This window comes from Cygnus atratus, chromosome 3, assembly GCF_013377495.2.
Source record: "Cygnus atratus isolate AKBS03 ecotype Queensland, Australia chromosome 3, CAtr_DNAZoo_HiC_assembly, whole genome shotgun sequence".
NCBI classification, from domain to species: domain Eukaryota; kingdom Metazoa; phylum Chordata; class Aves; order Anseriformes; family Anatidae; genus Cygnus; species Cygnus atratus.
Window position 1 is genome coordinate 32,781,714 of NC_066364.1, and position 19,133 is coordinate 32,800,846.

The following is a 19,133-nucleotide window of genomic DNA, read 5'->3' on the forward strand; positions in this document are numbered from 1 at the left end:
GCTAAGTTCCTCTCTTGTTGATAACTGATTATCAGTAGCATCAAAGATTATGTTGTTATTTTCTTTCTTTCTTTTTTTTTTCTGGTGTCACAATGTCCTGGGTTGTGGTTGTACAAAACTCAGCTTTAGCACAGCCTTATTCATGTAGAGGGATGGGAAATAGAGAAGTGTTAGTCACACTCTTGTTATACAACTGAGAAAAAGTTCAGGAGGTAGCTTTATACCATCTCTATTATTGCTAGTTATCCTGCATCCAGCCTCCTTTACCAGTGAAATACCATACTCCCTTCAAAAAGGTCACCAACTGCTGACCAATGCCCAGACTGCCCCCAAGCAGCGGTCCCCCCACCCCAGCCAGTCCCCCCATATTAATTGTTCAGCATGATGCCATATCGTATGGGACAACCCTTTGGCCAGTTTGGGTCAGCTGTCCTGGGTCTGTCCCCTCCCAGCTCCTGCTGCACCCCCAGCCTGCCCGCTGGCAGGACGGAGCGAGAAGCTGAAAAGTCCTTGGCTTAGTGTAAGCACTGCTCTGCAACAATTAAAACATCAGTGTGTTATCAACACTATTCTCACCCTAAATCCAAAACGCAGCACCACACCAGCTACTAGGAGGAAAATTAACTCTATCCTGGCTGAAACCAGGACACTGGTTAACTAATTCTCATGAGTTAGGAAGACACAGGCTTCCTTTAGGTGAAATGTTGTGCCTTCTTAATAGGCACAGAGTTCTTTGGGTAGGTGTTGGGAATAAATATGTTATTAGGTGAGAGGGATTTACATTACCTGCACATTGGGTATTCTGCAGCACTGTGCAATTCCTCTTCTGTAGCTAGTGGCTCTCCAGCAGCCCCGTGTGCCAAGCAAGCTTAGCTGTGTCTGGGGCTCCTTGCCTTTGTGCAGTGGGCCAGAGTGCCTGCTCTGCTTGCTGGTGGGAAAAAAACATGTGTATTTTGCCTGAGACTCCCGGCTGGAAAACCTGGAAGGCCAGTGGGGTTGCTGAGAGTCAACAACTGCATGGGCTGCTTCTCGAGTGAAGAGGACAGAGGGATGGTAGGAAAAAACTGTGGCTTCAACAGTAGCATGCTGTGGAAAGAGCCGTGTCGCTTAGGGCCAGATGCCATCCATCCTTGTTAAACCGTTGGATACCAGAATAAAGTACTAAAGTGCGCTACCCACAAACATCATTTGCAGGATGTGAGTCATTTGGTTTAACCCAGGTTGTAATTTGGCTAGATGGTACATGCTGAGTGGGACTTTTCCTTTAGCACTCTGACAGCAGCAGGAACATACTGCTTTCAGTCCATCTAGACTTCATTCTACTTGCCACTGTCAGAGGAATGGCTTTTTTTTTTTTTTAATTAACATTTATTGGAGTTCAAATATCAAATAATTGCTTCATCTTTGAATGCTTTTATGTTCACGATAAAAATAGGTGTCAGTCTCTCTCTTCATAGGAGTTATAAAAAGGTGTAACTGAGTGGAAATTCCAAAGCAGTTCTGGTGGATACCCATGAAAAGCAAATCCTGCAGTGGCTGCAGTACCCATTTAAATTTTATGGCACTAATTAGAAAATTGTTAAAGTATGTTTGTGCCTTGAAAACGGTCAAATATGGCTGAATAGTAATGGCTGTAGATTTTATCAGCCACGAGGTGCCACTCTTTTCCAACCTCAGCCAAAAAAGCCTGTAAAGCGCTGGTAATGTTGAGATATGAGAGGTAGTGATACTGAGAGGCAACACCATTAAAATCAGCAATAGAAAGCACATTACATAATTAAAATAAAAGCTGTGGCACTTAACGGCTCCAGGATGTTATGTTATCTAGGATCTTAACAGCACATTTATTTGGATTGTGAGAAAATTTGAGGCCACATTGTCTGAAGTAGTTAAATTATTAAGTTATATTAACCCATGCACGTTAATATGCTAGTTACTTGTTCCCAAGGTGCTGTAATGGAGTGAGGATGGTTAATTCTTTGTGCTCTGTTGCTTAAGGGTGGTAAATACCGTGCAGGGTTTTGTAAATTTGGACCTTTATCTGATCTGCAGAATCAACAGAAAATAGTAACTCGGGTGGAATAGAAGCCTGAATAGATAGCAAAGGTGTTTCAGTGTATGTGAATGTAAAGGAAAAAGTTCAAGTGGAGAGCACGGACATCTGCTCCCACCAAACAGAGAAGTGCTATTGCTGTAGGACTGCTCTGGAGTTGATCCTTTTGCAAGGCTAAATTGCACATCTTCCATCAACCATGCAGAGAGGAAAGGGGCAGAAGGGATGTATCTGGTGAAGAGGAGGCTGAGGGCCAGAGCCCAGTGAAGAAGCAGCTTTAGTTGCTGTAGAGGTAGTGGCTCAGCAGGGACAAACTGTCACACTGGCTTTCTTTTGTTTTGGCTTCTCTTCTCTTCTCTTCTCTTCTCTTCTCTTCTCTTCTCTTCTCTTCTCTTCTCTTCTCTTCTCTTCTCTTCTCTTCTCTTCTCTTCTCTTCTCTCTTCTCTTCTCTTCTCTTCTCTTCTCTTCTCTTCTCTTCTCTTTTCTCTTTTCTCTTTTCTCTTTTCTCTTTTCTCTTTTCTCTTTTCTCTTTTCTTTTCTTCTCTTTTCTTTTCCCATAGCACTGAAAACACCAGGGAGGTCGTTACCTCTAGAGGGAATGCCCAGGATTAAGGAATTTTTCACCGTTTGCCTTTCATTAATAGCATGCAGTTTAAAGTATTTTTAAAATTAATTTTATTTTTATTTTTCCTTCTGGAAAAGTTGTCTTGATAAAAATGACTATGAAAAGTAGTCAGCTACTTAACTGAAGAAGAGATTAATACAAAATACCCCAGGTTTCTCTTACATGTGAAGGAGCTGCAGAGTCAGCTTCTTTGCAGGAGCAGAGGTATGCTTTGGTCTTGGACCAGCCATACCCGAGAGGGGATTTGTTTTCAAGGAGAGCGATGCCAAACCATATCCTCTTTGTTCAGGTAGCTCTCAGCTGGGACTCTGTTGGCACCTGCAGACCATTATTTAAGCGGAGCATTGCATTTCAGTTTTTCTGGGCTGTGCTGTTCTGTCTGGTTCTTTTAGCAGTTTTGGGACAGTAGTGATTGTTAGGGAGCTGCTAAATCCAGCAGGCTGGCAGGGGCTCCGTGCCCCAGGTCCAGCCAGTAGTGGGGCTGAGCATATGTTCCCAGTAGGCACACAGACACAGGGGTACGTGTATGTGGTGCATACATCCAGCAGCTGGTCGCACAGACCAACACAGGCACGCTCAGCATTCACGCAAACAGCCCCAGTCACCTTACCTCTGGCTGATCAAGCTGAAGGATTCTGGTTAGTGGGAATATATATACCTGACCACAGTATGGATCTCTGCAGTAGCAGGGCATAAATAGTCTGTCCAGTAGCTGGCACTGGATCGTGGTCTCCCCAGTTCCTGGTATCTGGGCGTGTGAAACCCCCTGGCCACAGCCTCGCTCCAGTCACTGGTGCTCGGACCCCTTTGCACACATCAGCACACACGTGTGTGCTCACTGTGAATCCCACCAGCAAACTGGTCTTCGAAGCCCAGTCTATCCCAGTAGCTGATCCCGGATCCTCGCTTCCCCCAGTTGCTTCCCGCACAGAGAATGAGAAATGTACACCCACATGTACAATACTGACCAGTGCAGCAGTTGCTCCAGGGTTTTTATTTTACAGTTTTCTTTCCAGGTGTTGTTTGGCAGCAGTCAGCTGTGTGCTGGCAAGCCCATTGCACCGGTTTCATGTTGGTTTACTGGGCTGTCTGCGTGTACCAGGCTCTGGAGGAGCCGCATCAAGGGGGTTCTGTTGTCCAATGGGTATTACGGGCAGTGGGGGAACAGGGGAGGAACACTGCTCTGCTAATTAACCTGATAACATGGACGTTTTGTTCAGTTTTTATAAGCTTTGTGACACTGTCGTATTTCTTTTTCTTTTCATGTAGATTCCTTTGGGACTCTTGTTCTTCCAGTAGTAAGTATTTCTTTCCTTCCCTCCTAAGAAAAATGTTGACTGCCTGTGACTTTTCAGCAGCTAATGTTGATGAGATGATGTATTTTATATGTGATCTTGGCCATTTTCACTTTCTCAGATGAATGTATTTGCCGACCAATAAGCCAAGGAGTTTTCAAATTAAGTGCTCTGCAGCTTGTTACAAGTAATTACAGGATATGTGAGCTGACTTCCAGCATCAGCACAAACTGTCATAAAACTTGAGCCCAGAACTTGGCTTTGTATGTTTTCTTTTCTTTCTACTGGCTGATACCTACATCCCTACTTCAGACACACTGTGAAGGCTAATTAGAGCTGAATAATTGTGCAAAGTAATAACTGAGAAATAGTAAATTTTATGTAAAAACATCACCTGTATTCATACACTCTCATCTTAAGGATTTGTAAATGCACCTCCAGTAAAAGTACATAATTAACTAGTCAACAGAAATGTATAATACAGTTGTTTATTGAGCAGGAATTGTCAATTTATAGTCCTGGATGCTTATCTTGAAAATCTAATCTAAAGGATTCGGTACTTCTGTCAGGATTTTTTTTTTTTTTAAATCAAATTCTTCATTTTTTTAACACCTTTAGAATCCCTAAATCCAGTGGTTTTAGATTCTGATCTCAAATAAATTTTATATCTGATGAAATAATCTTGAAGTATTTGATAGATGGATAATCAGTGATGACGAGCATGTCAACATTATGAAGACTACTGGATTGAAACCTATCTGTACAAACCATAAATTAGGTGGCATAGATAATTCAGTTAAAAACAAAACAAAACAGGTTAAATTAGCAAGTTCCTTAATATAATTTGCCCAGTCTTAATGCATCCTTATGTTTCAACAGTCTTCTACAAAATTGAATTCTGTAATCGCCTTAATGGTAGTAAGAGACAGATGCTGTGATTACCAAACCGAAAAATTTTTAGAATACTTCAAGCGTGCAATAAATAAAATAGGGAACCATAAACTGAGCTCGATCTAAATTTGCCAGCTTGCCTTACCACAGCCCTAAGGAAACAATACATTCCTTGAGGCCCCTTTCCATGTTTCTTGAATGCTCGGGATGTGTTGTAGGGGTGGGAGAGGACTGGTCAGGCACAGTTTGGACCTAACCTGTGGTGGTTTTTTTGTTCATGTAGTTAGGGTAGACTTATGTACTGCCCAGTGCGTACTTGGCTGGTAGCACAAGGTGGGTAATGAGTAGCTGGTTTCAGCTGTCATATTTTCCAGAGGAGACAGTAGCTTCCTTGTCTAGGTGCTCGTGAGGGTGGCTGGTGTGGTCAGGAGAAGTGCTTGAGATGGCCTTTTTCTCTCTCATGTTAGGAGTGCCAAAACAAGGATAGTAATACCATTCAGTTGAGGGGTGTATCAACGAAGGTAAAATGTTTTCACAGTAAGTTCCTAATAGGTGCTGTTAAAAGCTGCCTTGCTCATATTTGTATTGAGAAGTGCCCTTTTAGAGAAGGAATTGATGGAACTGAGGTAAATTGTTAGCATTATTTTAGCACTGTCCTTCCAGAAACTTTGTGTCAATTCAGTTTTCATTAGCATGGATATGTGCACCGGAATTTGGGTTTCTTTACTGCTCAGACATCCTGATGCACTACCACGGCAGTGTAAACTTTTATTGTCTCTGTCTTTTACATCAAGAAAGATAAAACGGGCAATTTTGTCACCAAGTTACAGAGAGGAAAGATCTTGTGCAATATAAAAACTAGTATATGTAAAATAAGATACTATACAAAGTATCAAGGAATTAAAAATCGGGGAGCAGCCCATGTTGCTTTATTCACGATAGGAAAAAGCTACAGAAAAATACATGAGATCTGTAAATAGTGATTGCAGACTTGTAAAGAAGAAAACAAAGACAGTCCTTGCAAGTGTATTAAAATAATGCTGTAAGAGCACTATTCACTGCTACAATGAGACAAAACAAGCTTATTTTCTCACCGTCTTGACTTTGAAGGTTTATAATGTTTCTGGGAGTTCTTGTAGGGAATCCTGTCTGCTTCTTAGGGAATAAAACTTATTTAATAAGTGGTAATATTCTTAAATGAATTAATTCTGAGGTAATATTTGACAGATGTAGTAACTAAGGCTGTTGCTCCTATTTAATATATTCCAGAATACTTGGCGAGGAAGTCTGAGAGTGTTGAAATATGTGAATCATATGTTCTTGGCAATGTGTATACAAAGACCTGCAGTTGAAGCAAATGCAGAATCGATTTCAATCTAGTGTTTTGTACCTAAAGTTTGGTTATATAAGTCCAGATTTTAATGGGTACCTTTTCTCCCTGTGTCATCATGGGTGGAAAAAAAAAAAAGAGCCTGTTTATTTCCCCTCCCTGATTTTTCCTTCTGACTTGTTTTTCAAAAGAGAAAGTCAACAGAGAAGGATGAAATTGTAGTCAGTTCCTGTTTATAGGTAAACACACAGAGAAAGAAATGTATTTGGTACAGACATTTGCATTTACCTTATTTCTTACTATGTGGTATTTTTCCCCATTTGGGAAAAATTCCATTATCTCACTGTACAGTCTTAAAATGAGTTTTGACAGCAAGACAGTGTTTCATTATAGAGCTTGGTAGGATACTTTTGAAGTGCTGTGCCTGGTGAGTTAACAGATGTAATTTTCATTACCAGTGCAAGAGGAGAGCTTTATTTCCATATGTTATGCTGAAAAATATAAGCCTGTCTGTTTTAGTTGTCTTGACTTCAGAGGCTTTACTCCAGATTTACTGTTCTAACTACAAACAGAAGCATGCAACTCTTAAGCTTTTTAGCAGTGCTACTTGTTGGAACCAGCTGTACGTTTTGTTAAACCCTTTCCATCTTCAAAGAGATGCTCCCAAGCAGATGGCAGTACAGAAGCAGGCATCTGGGCTGGGATGCTCCTGGGGTCATTCCTTGCCTGTGCAGGCTCTGCTCAAGGTGAAGTCTCTGTGTCCTGCTGCAGTTCTGCTTTAGGTGCTTTAGACCCGCTGTGGGTGGGATTCCTCCCATCTAACTGCAGGAAATGAACTGGTCCATCTAACTTGTGAGCTCCAGATTTCTTCTGGTCACTAGAGAGACACCTGTGCATGGTTATTCTGGTCCTGTGTAGTATAACTTTCATTGCCAGTGATATCTGTCTGCGTTCACTGCCAGCACAGAAGGAACTTTCAGTGTCTGTCCTGAATAAAGCATCTCAGCTAACCATATAAAATGTCTCTTCTTTTATTCATCAGTATTTTGTGATGAATAATTATCTTACTAGTTGAGCTGCAATATGTGCTGGAATTAAGAATCATTAAATTACTGAGGTGAGACAAAATCAGTCAGTTTCTATTGAAAAACAGTACCTGTCTCCTCAGGAGATTTTTCATTCTGAATTTAATTTTTCTGCCCTAAAAGATGTGAAGGTAAAGCTTGTAAAAAGAAGTGCAGGGTTTTCTTTCCGTCCTGTTCATCTTGCCCACATGTAGCTTCTTCAGCTCTTTTATTTCTGGAATATTTATTACGAAAAAATGACAAAGTCTGAAAAAAAAATTAGCCCCCATAATCAAATGCAGGAAATTTCCCAAAAACTGTAGAAGGAAAAGAGAGCTCAATGCATGCATGTCTATGAATGGTATGTGAGTACATAGATACTTACATTATTGAAAATCTGATTACTAGTAAAAAACATGTAGAAATATTTTGGAAAGATGCTTCTGAGAACACACTTTCATGTAATTATTGTAGTGACAGAGTCCTGAGATCCTCTTCTTTTTGAGTACTTACATAAGCTGACATGCTCAGGAGTATGTCAGAGAACTTAATGGCAAATGTTTTAGGAATAATGATCTCTTCAATTATATCTTGGATAATTAACAATGAGTCACTATTTTCTTTTTAGCTGCCTTTGAACAGTGCTTCTGGTAATTATGAATTACTGGTGGAAGGCCATGCTGACGGCCAGCGCATCTTCTCTAACCGTACCAGCTTGATATACATGGCAAAGAGTATCTCTGTATTCATCCAGACTGATAAATCTACATATAAACCAGGACAGGATGTGATGTTTCGGATTGTCACAGTCTATCCTGATCTCAAACCTTACAAAGCGTCTCTCAATATATATATCCGAGTAAGTATCCACCGGAACCTCAGTATACATTGAAATTTCTCATGTCTTCCAACACCACATTCCAAATACAGTTCATATGTATTGCTACCTATGTCTTGCTAGCAAGGCCTCGTGCATTTAACATGTAGCCTGACTTTTTTTTCTAGGACCCTCGGAAGAAGTTGATTCAGCAGTGGTTGCTAGAGGAGGGTGATTTGGGTGTAGTTTCCAAAAAATTTCAGTTATCGACGAACCCTCCACTAGGAGACTGGTCCATAGATGTGGAAGTGAATGTGAGTATTAACATTGCCAACTTACAGAGAGATTTCATTTATCCTGATACATGTGAATAAAACTGTGTTTACTTTGCTGAAGCAAAACCATAAATAAGCATGGACCATGAGGAAAAATCCTTCCTTCGTGCCAAACCTGAAGAAACTATGCAAACCTCACAAGTTTTTCAGTACTATATGGGTTTGTAAGGAAATACATTAAAAAGAAAAAATAGATACGTAAAAATACATATTTTATCCTATGGTCTGGATTGTGATTCTAAAATGTGTTATTTTAAAAGGCAAGGATTTTTAGTGTTAATATCAAAGAAAGAGCTTGTGGAGTACTATTTTTTTTTAAGTGAAACACCCGTATGTTTATTTTGTAAGCGAATATACAGAAATTCATTGTGCCCTGGTGTTCAGCCAGTCAGTGTCTCAAGGGGTGTCGAATCAAAGACTGTCATTTACAAATGTCTGTCTAGTTTTACTGTTTTTTTACCAATTCATGGTGACTCAAGAGTTACTGAGGAAAAAATAACCATGCAAAATAGAAACGGTGAATAATATAGCAAAACTGTTGCATAACAAACCTGGTATAATTTATTTTGTGTGTGTTGCTATTGGTAACAGTCCTATCAGTCCAAATCCTTGAAGATCCTCATACACTGGAAAATACACTGTAGAAATAGCTGGAGGTTTCAAGATTGTGTGTGTCAAGTTTATTCCAACTGCTCTAAATGCCTGTAATTTGGGAACTACATTTCCGAACTGGCTTGCAATGACTGTTCAGAGACATTTAGCAAGTACAAACAGGACTGTGCAATGATTCCTAATAATATGGGGCAGAAGCATTTGACTGTGTATAACTTCAGAATGATATTTGGCAGTAACAGTTATACGCTTTATAGATTTCTGTAGGCTGAGGTACATGAGGTGTTCAAATGAGTATCAGGACTGGATTCTTCAAACACTTTCTCATGCGGGTGTGGATTTGGTACTATTGTCTTTGCTGGGAAAAATGTTTTAAGTTGCTCCTGGGCTTGGCCACTCCTTCCCATCCCTGTGCTGCTGTTCAACAGCTTCTCAGTAGTGCTGATGCATGTGTAATAAGGCTGAGATCTAAAGTATGTCAGGGAAATGACCCAGATTGAAAAGCTTGAAGATTAAAGTTTTGTTTTCCTTTGTTTAACCTAGACCAGCTCCCTGATCTGGTTTGCAGCACAGCCCCTCTCACAAATGCACAGGCACTTTTCAGGAGGAGGTGAAGTGTGGCTCAGACATGGGAACAAAAGCTTGTAATGGTGATGGGCTTCTTCAACAGCTGTCTTGCCAGGGGGAAAAAACATGTTTGTGAAATTTTGTTTGGAGTTTCTGCTATGTGATAAATCATCCTGAAGTCAGGAAGACACTGTTAAAGGAATGGCAGCAGCTGGTCTCAGTGAAAGAGTGTCATGCCCTCCTGAAAAACCCCTCCACATCCATTTCCCCAAGAAAAAAAAAGTTACATTGAAAGATTTATCTGGACTGATAAGGCAGCTGAGAAAACAGTCAAGTGAAGTTAGATCTTAGCAGATGATAGGAAATGATGGTACTCTAAATTGTAGCCATCCAGTTTGTACTACAGAAGGTTAATGAATGTCAGTAAGCCAGGAAAACAAGTCTCTCAAGTCATGAGTAATAATGAGGAAAAGATAAATAGGGAACATTTTGTTCACTGTCTTTTCCAATAGACAGCTAGAGGACACCAGGTGAAGGAGATAGAGGACAATTTCAAACCAATTAAGATGGCACAAGTGAACTGTAGAGCTCATCATGAGTGTGTGTTGTGAATGCTGACAATTCACATGGGATCAAAAAAAGTGGCAGGACAAACTCACTGAAGCAAGCCTGTTAAGAACTGTGAACTGAAAAGCTCTGATCCCTGGTTCAGGAGGTCTCCTTGTCTCAGGCTGGCACTGCACTGCTGACTGCTAGCCCTGGTTGGTGTGATGCTCTGGGTGTTGAATCTTGGCTGCTGCCAAAGACAGGGCTTTGGCCTAGGTTTGTGTTAGATCTGCCAGGGTGTACCAAGGTTGACCTAGACAACCCTAGGTTGTCTTTATCATATTTTAGTAAGAACATCTAATTTTCCCTACTGTTATTTTTTAAGGCTTAGTGTTCTAGCATTGAGTGTGACCTTGAATGCCATGTTTGGGGTCCTTAATAGAGCTCCAAATACTTCAGTGGCATGAAGAATATCCAAGAGCAGGGATAATACCTGTCAAACTAGGGTATCTTTCTCTATTTGACGATTTGAGGTGAAAAGGACTGCAAAATGCTTTTGGTACAATTAACAAAATACTCTATTGGGAAAAGATAAACTTGGTCAGAACAGAAACGGGATCCTCCATCAATGAAAATGAAGAAAACAGTACATATTTTAAGAAACATCGCATTTAATAATAAGTGGGAGAAAGAGGGAACTAATAGATAGGTATAAATCTAAATGAGAAAGTCTAAACTCTTGCATATTTGTAGGAAATACAAAGACCTCAGGGATGGGGTCTTTTGGTGGTTAGTAACAGTATGAAGAAGTTTTTAAAGTTTGCTAGAAACAAATGAAATTCCAGAGGTGGCAGAGTCCAGTAACATGGGGAAACAATGATTATGTGGCAGAGATGGAAGCGTTTAATGTGTGTTGTTACAGTTCTGTGTGGTTTACTGAATATTGCTGTGGGAAGCTTTGAGAAGACGAGCAGGAGATGAATATATCCCTAACAGTAAAGAGTAATTGAGGTATTATGGGAAACAATAAACCTGTCATCTGTCAAGGTGATTTGGGATTCCACTGACAAAGAATTAAATTCTTTCAGGCTATTATGGATCAGGCTTTTAAGCACCAGAACAAAAAAAAAAAAAAGAAAGAGTGAGGGCATCTCTGCTGCTTGATGTTTTAGCATCAAGAGTGATTCCCTCTTTGGAAGATGCATTATGATCGAGCAGACTGCTGGAGTAGCTGAATTCTAGAGTAACCAAACTGTGATAAAAGGAGGCCAGGATAAATGGCTTCTGTCATTAAACTCTATGAAATGAAAATTAAAATAGAGGAGAGAAAGAACAGTGTATCTTTATATGTAAATAAAAATGTAGTAGGCTTTGGAGGTCCAGAAAAAACAGTCCATTCTTATGATGCTTAACCAGTGGAGAAGAAAAACACACAGGTAGAAGCTTATGTTGTTTCCTTTCAGACTTTTTCCTCCAGCATTTGCGCCTGCTTTAATCTTCAAATTCTGTGTTAAAAGAATATAATGATAAAGCAATATACATTATTTCCATGTGAGACAATGTCTTACGTTGCACGATCCTGTGATGCACAGAGTATATTAAATAGCCATTGTAATATTCACATTATTTTACTAAGTCTCTCTGATGAGTTGTTTCACATTTATTTTTCTGACAGCATGTTATGCCGTTGGATTGATGAAAACTGCAAGAAACCTTGCAGAATAAAGGAAGAGAAGAATTTAGGTGATGGGAAATTCCTTTTGGTTTTAGTTAGAAATGAGCTTATGACCTGAAGTTCAAGGTCACATGGGGTGGGATTCAGTTTGAGGTTTACAGTGTATAGATGTCTATAGGTAGGTTATTCTGGGTGTTGAAGTTCCTTTTGTAGTCAGTGGAAATGGAGTCAGTGTTCAGTGAAAGGAGTGAGTGACTTGGATCGCTCCAAGTGGCTATTTCTGGATAGTCCTTGCTGGGCTGCAGCTGCCATCAAGGGAGGTACAGGTTTTTCTGCGTCATACATGAAGTTGCACATTCACCAGTCCCTTCTTAATAACAGAGGTCACTAAGAACTTGGCTCTACTGCTAAGGAGTACTTAGTATATGTCTGTGCTGCAGGCTGGTGGGGACTGACATTTTTGTAGCTATACTTTACCTGTCCTTAACTGGTACTGCTAGCCCTGGATTGACAGTATCCATGAGATCCTTCACAGCCTTTGGATCTTCTCATGGCTTTAGGAACATCTTCAGCTGGCAAGCACAGGGTGATCTCTGCATGACTTAGCTTTCCTGGTGCCAGGGCCTGAGCTTTCTAGTTAAAAGTGTCAGCTGTCCAACCTTTTTATCTCTGCTTTTCCTCTCATTTTTAAAGTGACGTTAAATCTGTAAGTAACACTTCCCTTCCAGTGGTTACAGGTCAGTTCCCAAGTGTGCAGAATTTGGGTTCCTGGAAGTATCCTGCCTCTGAATCCTGTTTTAAATCAGGTTCTGGCTGCTTGCTGCTATTAAACATCTTAGTAACAGTTCAGGTGTTCATACAGCTGTTCCAAGAAAACTCAAGACAGAGTAATTGCAGTCTGGTTGCCAAGTCTCCACCTTGTATTTTCGTTGGATATCTTATATTTCCTGTTATGGAGCCTGTTTTTGAAAGTCTTTTAGTTGCTGAGTTTTTGTAGCAGGCCTTTCCATCTAAAAGTCTTTTTTATTAGGCCTTTTTGTAATCGATTACAGTTGTTATCTGGAAATTTATGCTACAAAAGAATAGTAATTGGTCAGGAGAAATGAAGACTTTCTAAAATATTTTTGAAGTTTTCTTGTTAAAGCTTCAGATGTAAATCAACTTTCAAATTCATCTGGGGTTGATTATCATAAAATCATGTCCTTTATGGTTTGAATTATTTAACTGCTGAGGTTTTATGAATTTTATAATGTATCCACTGTGAATTCTGTGGTGTTCTACTTCTAGATCACTCATTTATTTCTCATTAGAGCTGATGAGTTTGAGGTTAGATCATTACTTGTGACATTACATGCCACTATCTTGCAGAATCAGACTACACATACAGTCTTTGTGATTTGCTGTTTATTCAGTATCTTGTAAATGAGCACTAATAGTCAATCAGGATCTTTCGTTGTGAATATTGGTGACACTAGTGGGACTGCTTTGTTTCTGGAGACCGTGCCGAGGCATTTGAACAGAATTTTGTGAATTCATACAAAATTTGGGGACATAAAATGTGAAAATCAAGTGGTCACGAAAAGCTTAGGCTAAGTTAGTTCCTTCTAGGTAATGGCCTGTTCCACTTAGTGGACTACGCAGTGGAAGCTGAGGTGTTCCTGGCCTGGGCAGCCTGGAGCCTGGCCTGACACCGTAGCTGGGGGCCGCATGTCAATGCCACAGCCAGTCATGGTGGACCTAGGTTACGTTCACTTCAGGAACTTCTGGGTGCCAAAGAAGTTAAAATCTGGGGGTGCCAAAGAAGTTAAAACCTGCCTGTGATCTCACTTGCTGGATTAGACCCAAATCACTTCAGACAAGACAATTACTTCAGAGCAAAATCTGGACCTTAGTTGTTCAGTGATTCTGAGATGTCAGGGTCTGCAGCATCTAAGACTCAAATGCAGAAAGGCTTCATTATCTGTATAGTCTCAGAATACTTGCATGGGTCTCTTTTTGGCACTGCTTTTTTAATCTGTAGATATACTTTGGGCAATGTGCACAGAATATTACGGGTCTCTTGTGGTTTAAGAAATGCTGATTTACAGCAAAACGGGAGACCCCCCCCCCAGAAAACACCCAACTGACCAGAGTAAAGCAGCACATGCGGAATGAGCACTGTGATTGTTTTCCTAGCTGAATCAAAAAAAAAATATCTCTTGCTTGGATTGTGTATATAACTAAGCACTTGAAAGCCACCACTCCTGGAAACTAGTTTAACAAAGTACACTTCAGAATATTTGAACGATATTTACCAGAGAGATAGCCCTGCCCTGAAGAACTAAAATGTTTCAAAGTGGTTGAAGTGATGTTACTTGGCCTATTTCAAACCAGTTTGGCTGAAAAGTGTGTGTTAGTGAGACATCTGGCTTGGTGGTCAGATCTAGATGACCTATGAGGGTCTTTTCCTTTCCCTGCAGTATGATTCCATGTCTTGCTTTCTTAATACCTCTTAGTAGAGGTACTAAGGTACTATAGCAGATTTGGTACTTGTAGGAGTGACATTGTTCTTGGAAATAAGCAATGAAGACTTTGTACGACTTCATAAAACTTCATACTAAGTCTTTGTCTTCAATGAAGACATAATCAGACTTCTGAGCTCCACATCAACGTAATCTCATCAAGTAGTTGAACAGCAGCCAGTGATATTAACCTTGGAAAATAGACAGTCTGTCAGTAGGAGATGGCTGTCTTGATCTTTCCCTATGTCTCAGAAGGGTCTTCAGCAAAGAGGCAAACAAGCTTTCGAAAGGAGCCTCTCCCTTCCTGTCCTTCGGGAACTGGAGATTCCTTCAGTTTCTCAGCCTGTTCTTCCAGCCCAGCTGAGCTCAGATTTTCCTCTTGGAGGTTTTTATTTTTATTTTTTAGAGGGAAAAAAAAAGAAAGGGGATTGAACCCTTTCCTTCTTCTGCTGCTCCTGTGTTGCTTAAGGCTTGGGATTATTTTTGGCTGTTTTTCTTCTGTGGCCTGCAGTCCTGCCAGCAGGGAGGAAGCCTTCGTGTTGAAACGCCCTGTTCAAGCACAGGAGCTGCTCCAAACGCCCTGTCCGAGCACGGGAGCTCCTCCAAATGCCCCATCCCAACACAGGAGCTCTTCTGGTCATGGGGACAGTTGCTGCCTGCCCTTCCGTGCAGGCACCCAAGGGAGCTGCTGGGGAGACCATTCAAGTCGGCTCCTTCCGAACCAGGCAAAAAAATGTTGTCGGCTAACTCGTGAGATTTGTGGACACGGCAAAACAGTGTTCTTGGATTATTATTTTTTTAATTACTGTTATTTTAAAGCCAAACTTCTATAAATATACATGTATACCAAATCCTTGTATCATTTCACATTTTCAGATGAAGGTTGGCATGAACGTTTCATAAGTAACATATCAGTGTTTTTTTTTTCCCTCAAATAAAACTCTTGAGAGAAGTATTTCTGTTCTTATATAACATTTTTTCTGTTGACAACATCATGTGTTTATTGAAACTGAGAATATCAAAAGGTTAGCAAGATATGGGCACAAGATGTATTATGCTAGCAACTCTTTTAGTCTTTGTTTATGTCATTGATACATTGTTTATCACAAAAGAATGTGTTAACGTTTCCCATATGGTGAAGTGAGGCACAGTCTGGTTTATTAGTGATTAAAAAAAGCCTTGTGAGAGTATTGGGCATTGCTCCAGTGTAATCCTGGTGTCAAGCGGAGCAGCTGAGATTCAGAGCTCCAGTTCCAGGCACTTCATGCCATTCCCTTACTGATGGCAGCTTCTGACATGATGCTGTAAAAAAATCATGGAATAAGGGTTATATGGCTGCAGACAAAGGACTTGCGTGCTTGGTCAGAATTACTCACACCCTAGCAGGGAAGAACAATTGAGTAAGAAAGCAGAAAGCAAAATTAATGTGGCTCAGTACCATGACTTTTTGGGTCAACTGTTGTTGTACCAAAGAACAAAAAAGCTGCTGATATTTTATTTTATTTTATTTTATTTTATTTTATTTTATTTTATTTTATTTTATTTTATTTTTTTAATGTTAAGAGAGTAGGGGGACGAAAAAAAACTAAAATTCATTTTCCAAGAATGTGCAATATATGGCCTAAGGCACCAAATCTGAAAAATATGCTGGAGTAGGCTTTCAGTTATTCTGAGGAAAATCAGGAAATAAATAAATAAATAGGAAAATAGAAGAGAACACAAGAAACTTGATATTCTATACGATTGCTTATTTCTTCCATTGATTTTTAACCAACAAATAAAAGGAAGTTAAAACCCAAGGTAATCTCTGCTGAAGTAAGTATACACCGTAGACTATAAATGTTACTAATTCTTGAGTAAATGAAGACCCTTAAGATTATACATGATTTTGAAATGGTGTGGTCCTCTGGGTAGACTGCAAGGGCTTCCCTTTTGCACAGACATACCTGAGTTAATTTTGAATGAGCTTGTAGAGATACTGCTGGTGGGTTTGTTGTGGTTCATCTTGATTACTGTAAATACTTACGCTAGGTTGTTCTAAGCTATCTGGCTCAGATAGCTTAGATAGTTTTTTATACAGAAACCAGCCATATGTAGATGTCTACAGACTGGAAGCTCTCTGAGGTCTTCATTATATATACACTTAGAATCTGCTGTATGTGAGCTTCCTGCATCCTTCTGTGGTGCAAATACCTACAACTGGTTCTTACAGGAACTCTGTAACAGGAGGTGATGATGGCTGAGCTATAATTTGAAGTTATATCATTTCAGCAATTGTAATTTAACTTGAATGTGGGTGGGTTTGGGACTGAAAGATACATTACATTTGCTAATCTAACCACAATTGTATATATGTTCTTACTTTTTTTTCAATAGGGTCAAGTTCATTATCAGAAATTTAAAGTGATGGAATATGGTAAGTGTTACATGAGGGCGTTAAGTAGTGACCAGAATGGGTAACGTAGTCCCCATTAATTTAGAGTTTGGAGTCTAGCTTCCCTTGGCTAACACAAATCTTCTGAATACTCCTAGAAATTTTACTTTTCAAATCTGCTTCTCTGAGACTGACTGTCCTGAGAAAAAACATCATCTTATCAGTTGCCCTGTTTATCTCTGCTAGCTATTATGACCTACTGCTGTGGTGTCTGGATGTTATGCAATCTTGAAAATACTTATCTTAAGCCTCTGAGATGCAGTTGTCCTTGTTTTACCAGGATCTTGCAGGCAATGTGTTAATCCCAAAACATCTGTATAATATCTGGTCACAAAGCTTGCTGATTATTCTGTTAAGGCTGAATAGGATGAACGTGTACAGTTTCCCCTACAAGCTTGCTGTGATGGAGGAGAAATGAACATTTTATACTTCAGCCACACAAGTTTGTGCACAGGCTGCTCTTGTGATGCTTGGTGTTCTCCTTTTGACAGAAAGTCTTAGAATGAGGCATGCATCAATTTGGGTTAAAAGTGTATCTTACCTTATATTCCACATGTTCTACCCTTTTTACTTTAAGAAAAAAATAAATATTATTTTTATGTGAATTTAACACTTCCTGTAATTTTCTTTTTAGTTTTACCAAAATTTGATGTTATGATAACAACACCATTATACTACTCTTTGAGAGAAGAAGATGTAAGTGGTATTGTCACTGCAAAGTAAGTAAAACGTTGTTACCATTGTCACCCACACTGTTGAGATAATTATTGTGTATCTGTAAATTTGAAAGCCAAAACTTATATTTAGAATGCTAACAAATCACCTTCTAATCTAAAGTAGCTGTCTATCTTACATTTTTAGTCACTGTATTTTTGTGTTGGATAGATCTTCAGACTCTTAGTTGCACCTTTTTGGTTGGGTGTAGTTATTTCTAGACTACAGCCAAAATATTTTCATCTGCCTTATTCATAAAGTTTCATGAGTCTTCTGCTTTTAATGTATGTTCTGAGACTTTATGTTCTGAGACATTTTTGTTGTTAATATGGCTCTTTTATGGTGCTCTCCAAGTTACCACATCAAGGTCTGTACGTAGAGTAACTATGTTTTATTAGACCAATTGGAAAATTATTCAAGCTTCTATTTGAATCTTTCTTGTTCCAGTTTGTCAACATTGTTGATTTGAAGTACAGGCTTCTACCGGCTAACAAAAGACCTATACCTATAAATAGCTGAAGAATTAAAAACTCTTGAGCAGTTCAGAAGAGACTTCACTGTAGACTACTAGACTTTATTGTAAACTGCTGTGAAAATTGTATTTTATTTTTTAATCTCAAAGGGAAATTAGTTTTATTTTGGGAAGATGAGAGCCAAGTAAAGCTATTTGATAAACCCATTCAAGAGGACCTGAAAGAAAAGGTCTTTCTGGAGCTATTTAATTCCATAAAAATGCGTGCTTTCTAAACAGGTACTTTTAAGTGAAATACAGATATGATTGATTAACAAGCTATTTAGCTGGAACGGTTAAACATTTGGGAAAAAGCTTCCTTTCTGAGACGCAATGTAACCTGATACTATAAACCATATAGGTTTCTCATAAGGTGATAAGGTGCAATTAAAAAAAAAAAAAAGTGGATCCCCCCATTCTGTGCTACTTTTGGAGTGTAGCATATGCCAATGTGAATTCTGTTTCCTAAGTTGCTTTGGTTTGCCAGAGGATACTTATCTCCTTTTTTAAGCTCTCATAAGATATTTGAAAGTGTACCTGTCTGCTGCAATAAGTCCAGACTTGGACACAAGTGAATTGTCTGAGACTGAATCCCAGCAGTGCCAAAGTTTTACTGATATTTCGTAATTAATTATAAGGAATGAGTTCATTCCTACTGACTGTTTTTATAGGCATACTGTCTCTGTATACGAGGACTTTTCGTGTCCTTTAAGCTTGTAGATGTCATAAAATCTTTTTCCCTTCTCATCTCTGGACTGCTATTAGATTAACTACAGGATGCTACCAAATGACAGTATCATTTCAGGCTTAATGGCAGCTTCTTACTGTAATTAGGTCAGCTGGAAAAGACTGCAGCTCAGGTACAAGACAGTGTGGTCAGCATTTTGCATTTTTCCTGTAACTATACTGCTTGATTATTCTTTTCCTTTGCTTTTCAGCTTTGACATTGCTTAAGTGGCTGCCAATCAAATCCATACTGATTTAAAGTACTTAGTTATCATATCTGAATGTAATAGTTCTGTTGGATTAGAATGATTTTTTTTCTCCCCTTTGTCTGTTCTGTAAGGTCTGAATGTAATGATTTCTCTTACATACAGCTTGGAAACTTAGTAGTTTATTACTACTCACTGATTACAGTTTGGTAATGGCATTCTAAGAAGCGA

At 39.4% G+C, this 19,133-nt stretch overlaps 1 protein-coding gene across 1 annotated transcript in view; it reads left to right on the forward strand.

Moving 5' to 3' along the window:
• Positions 1–19,133, forward strand: part of CD109 (CD109 molecule) — an 82,390-nt gene that overhangs the window by 12,963 nt on the left and 50,294 nt on the right. Inside the window, 5 exon segments of the mRNA XM_035542938.1 lie at positions 3,948–3,976; positions 7,887–8,117; positions 8,264–8,389; positions 16,688–16,727; positions 17,380–17,464. Of these exon segments, the coding sequence (XP_035398831.1) occupies positions 3,948–3,976; positions 7,887–8,117; positions 8,264–8,389; positions 16,688–16,727; positions 17,380–17,464 (511 nt within the window).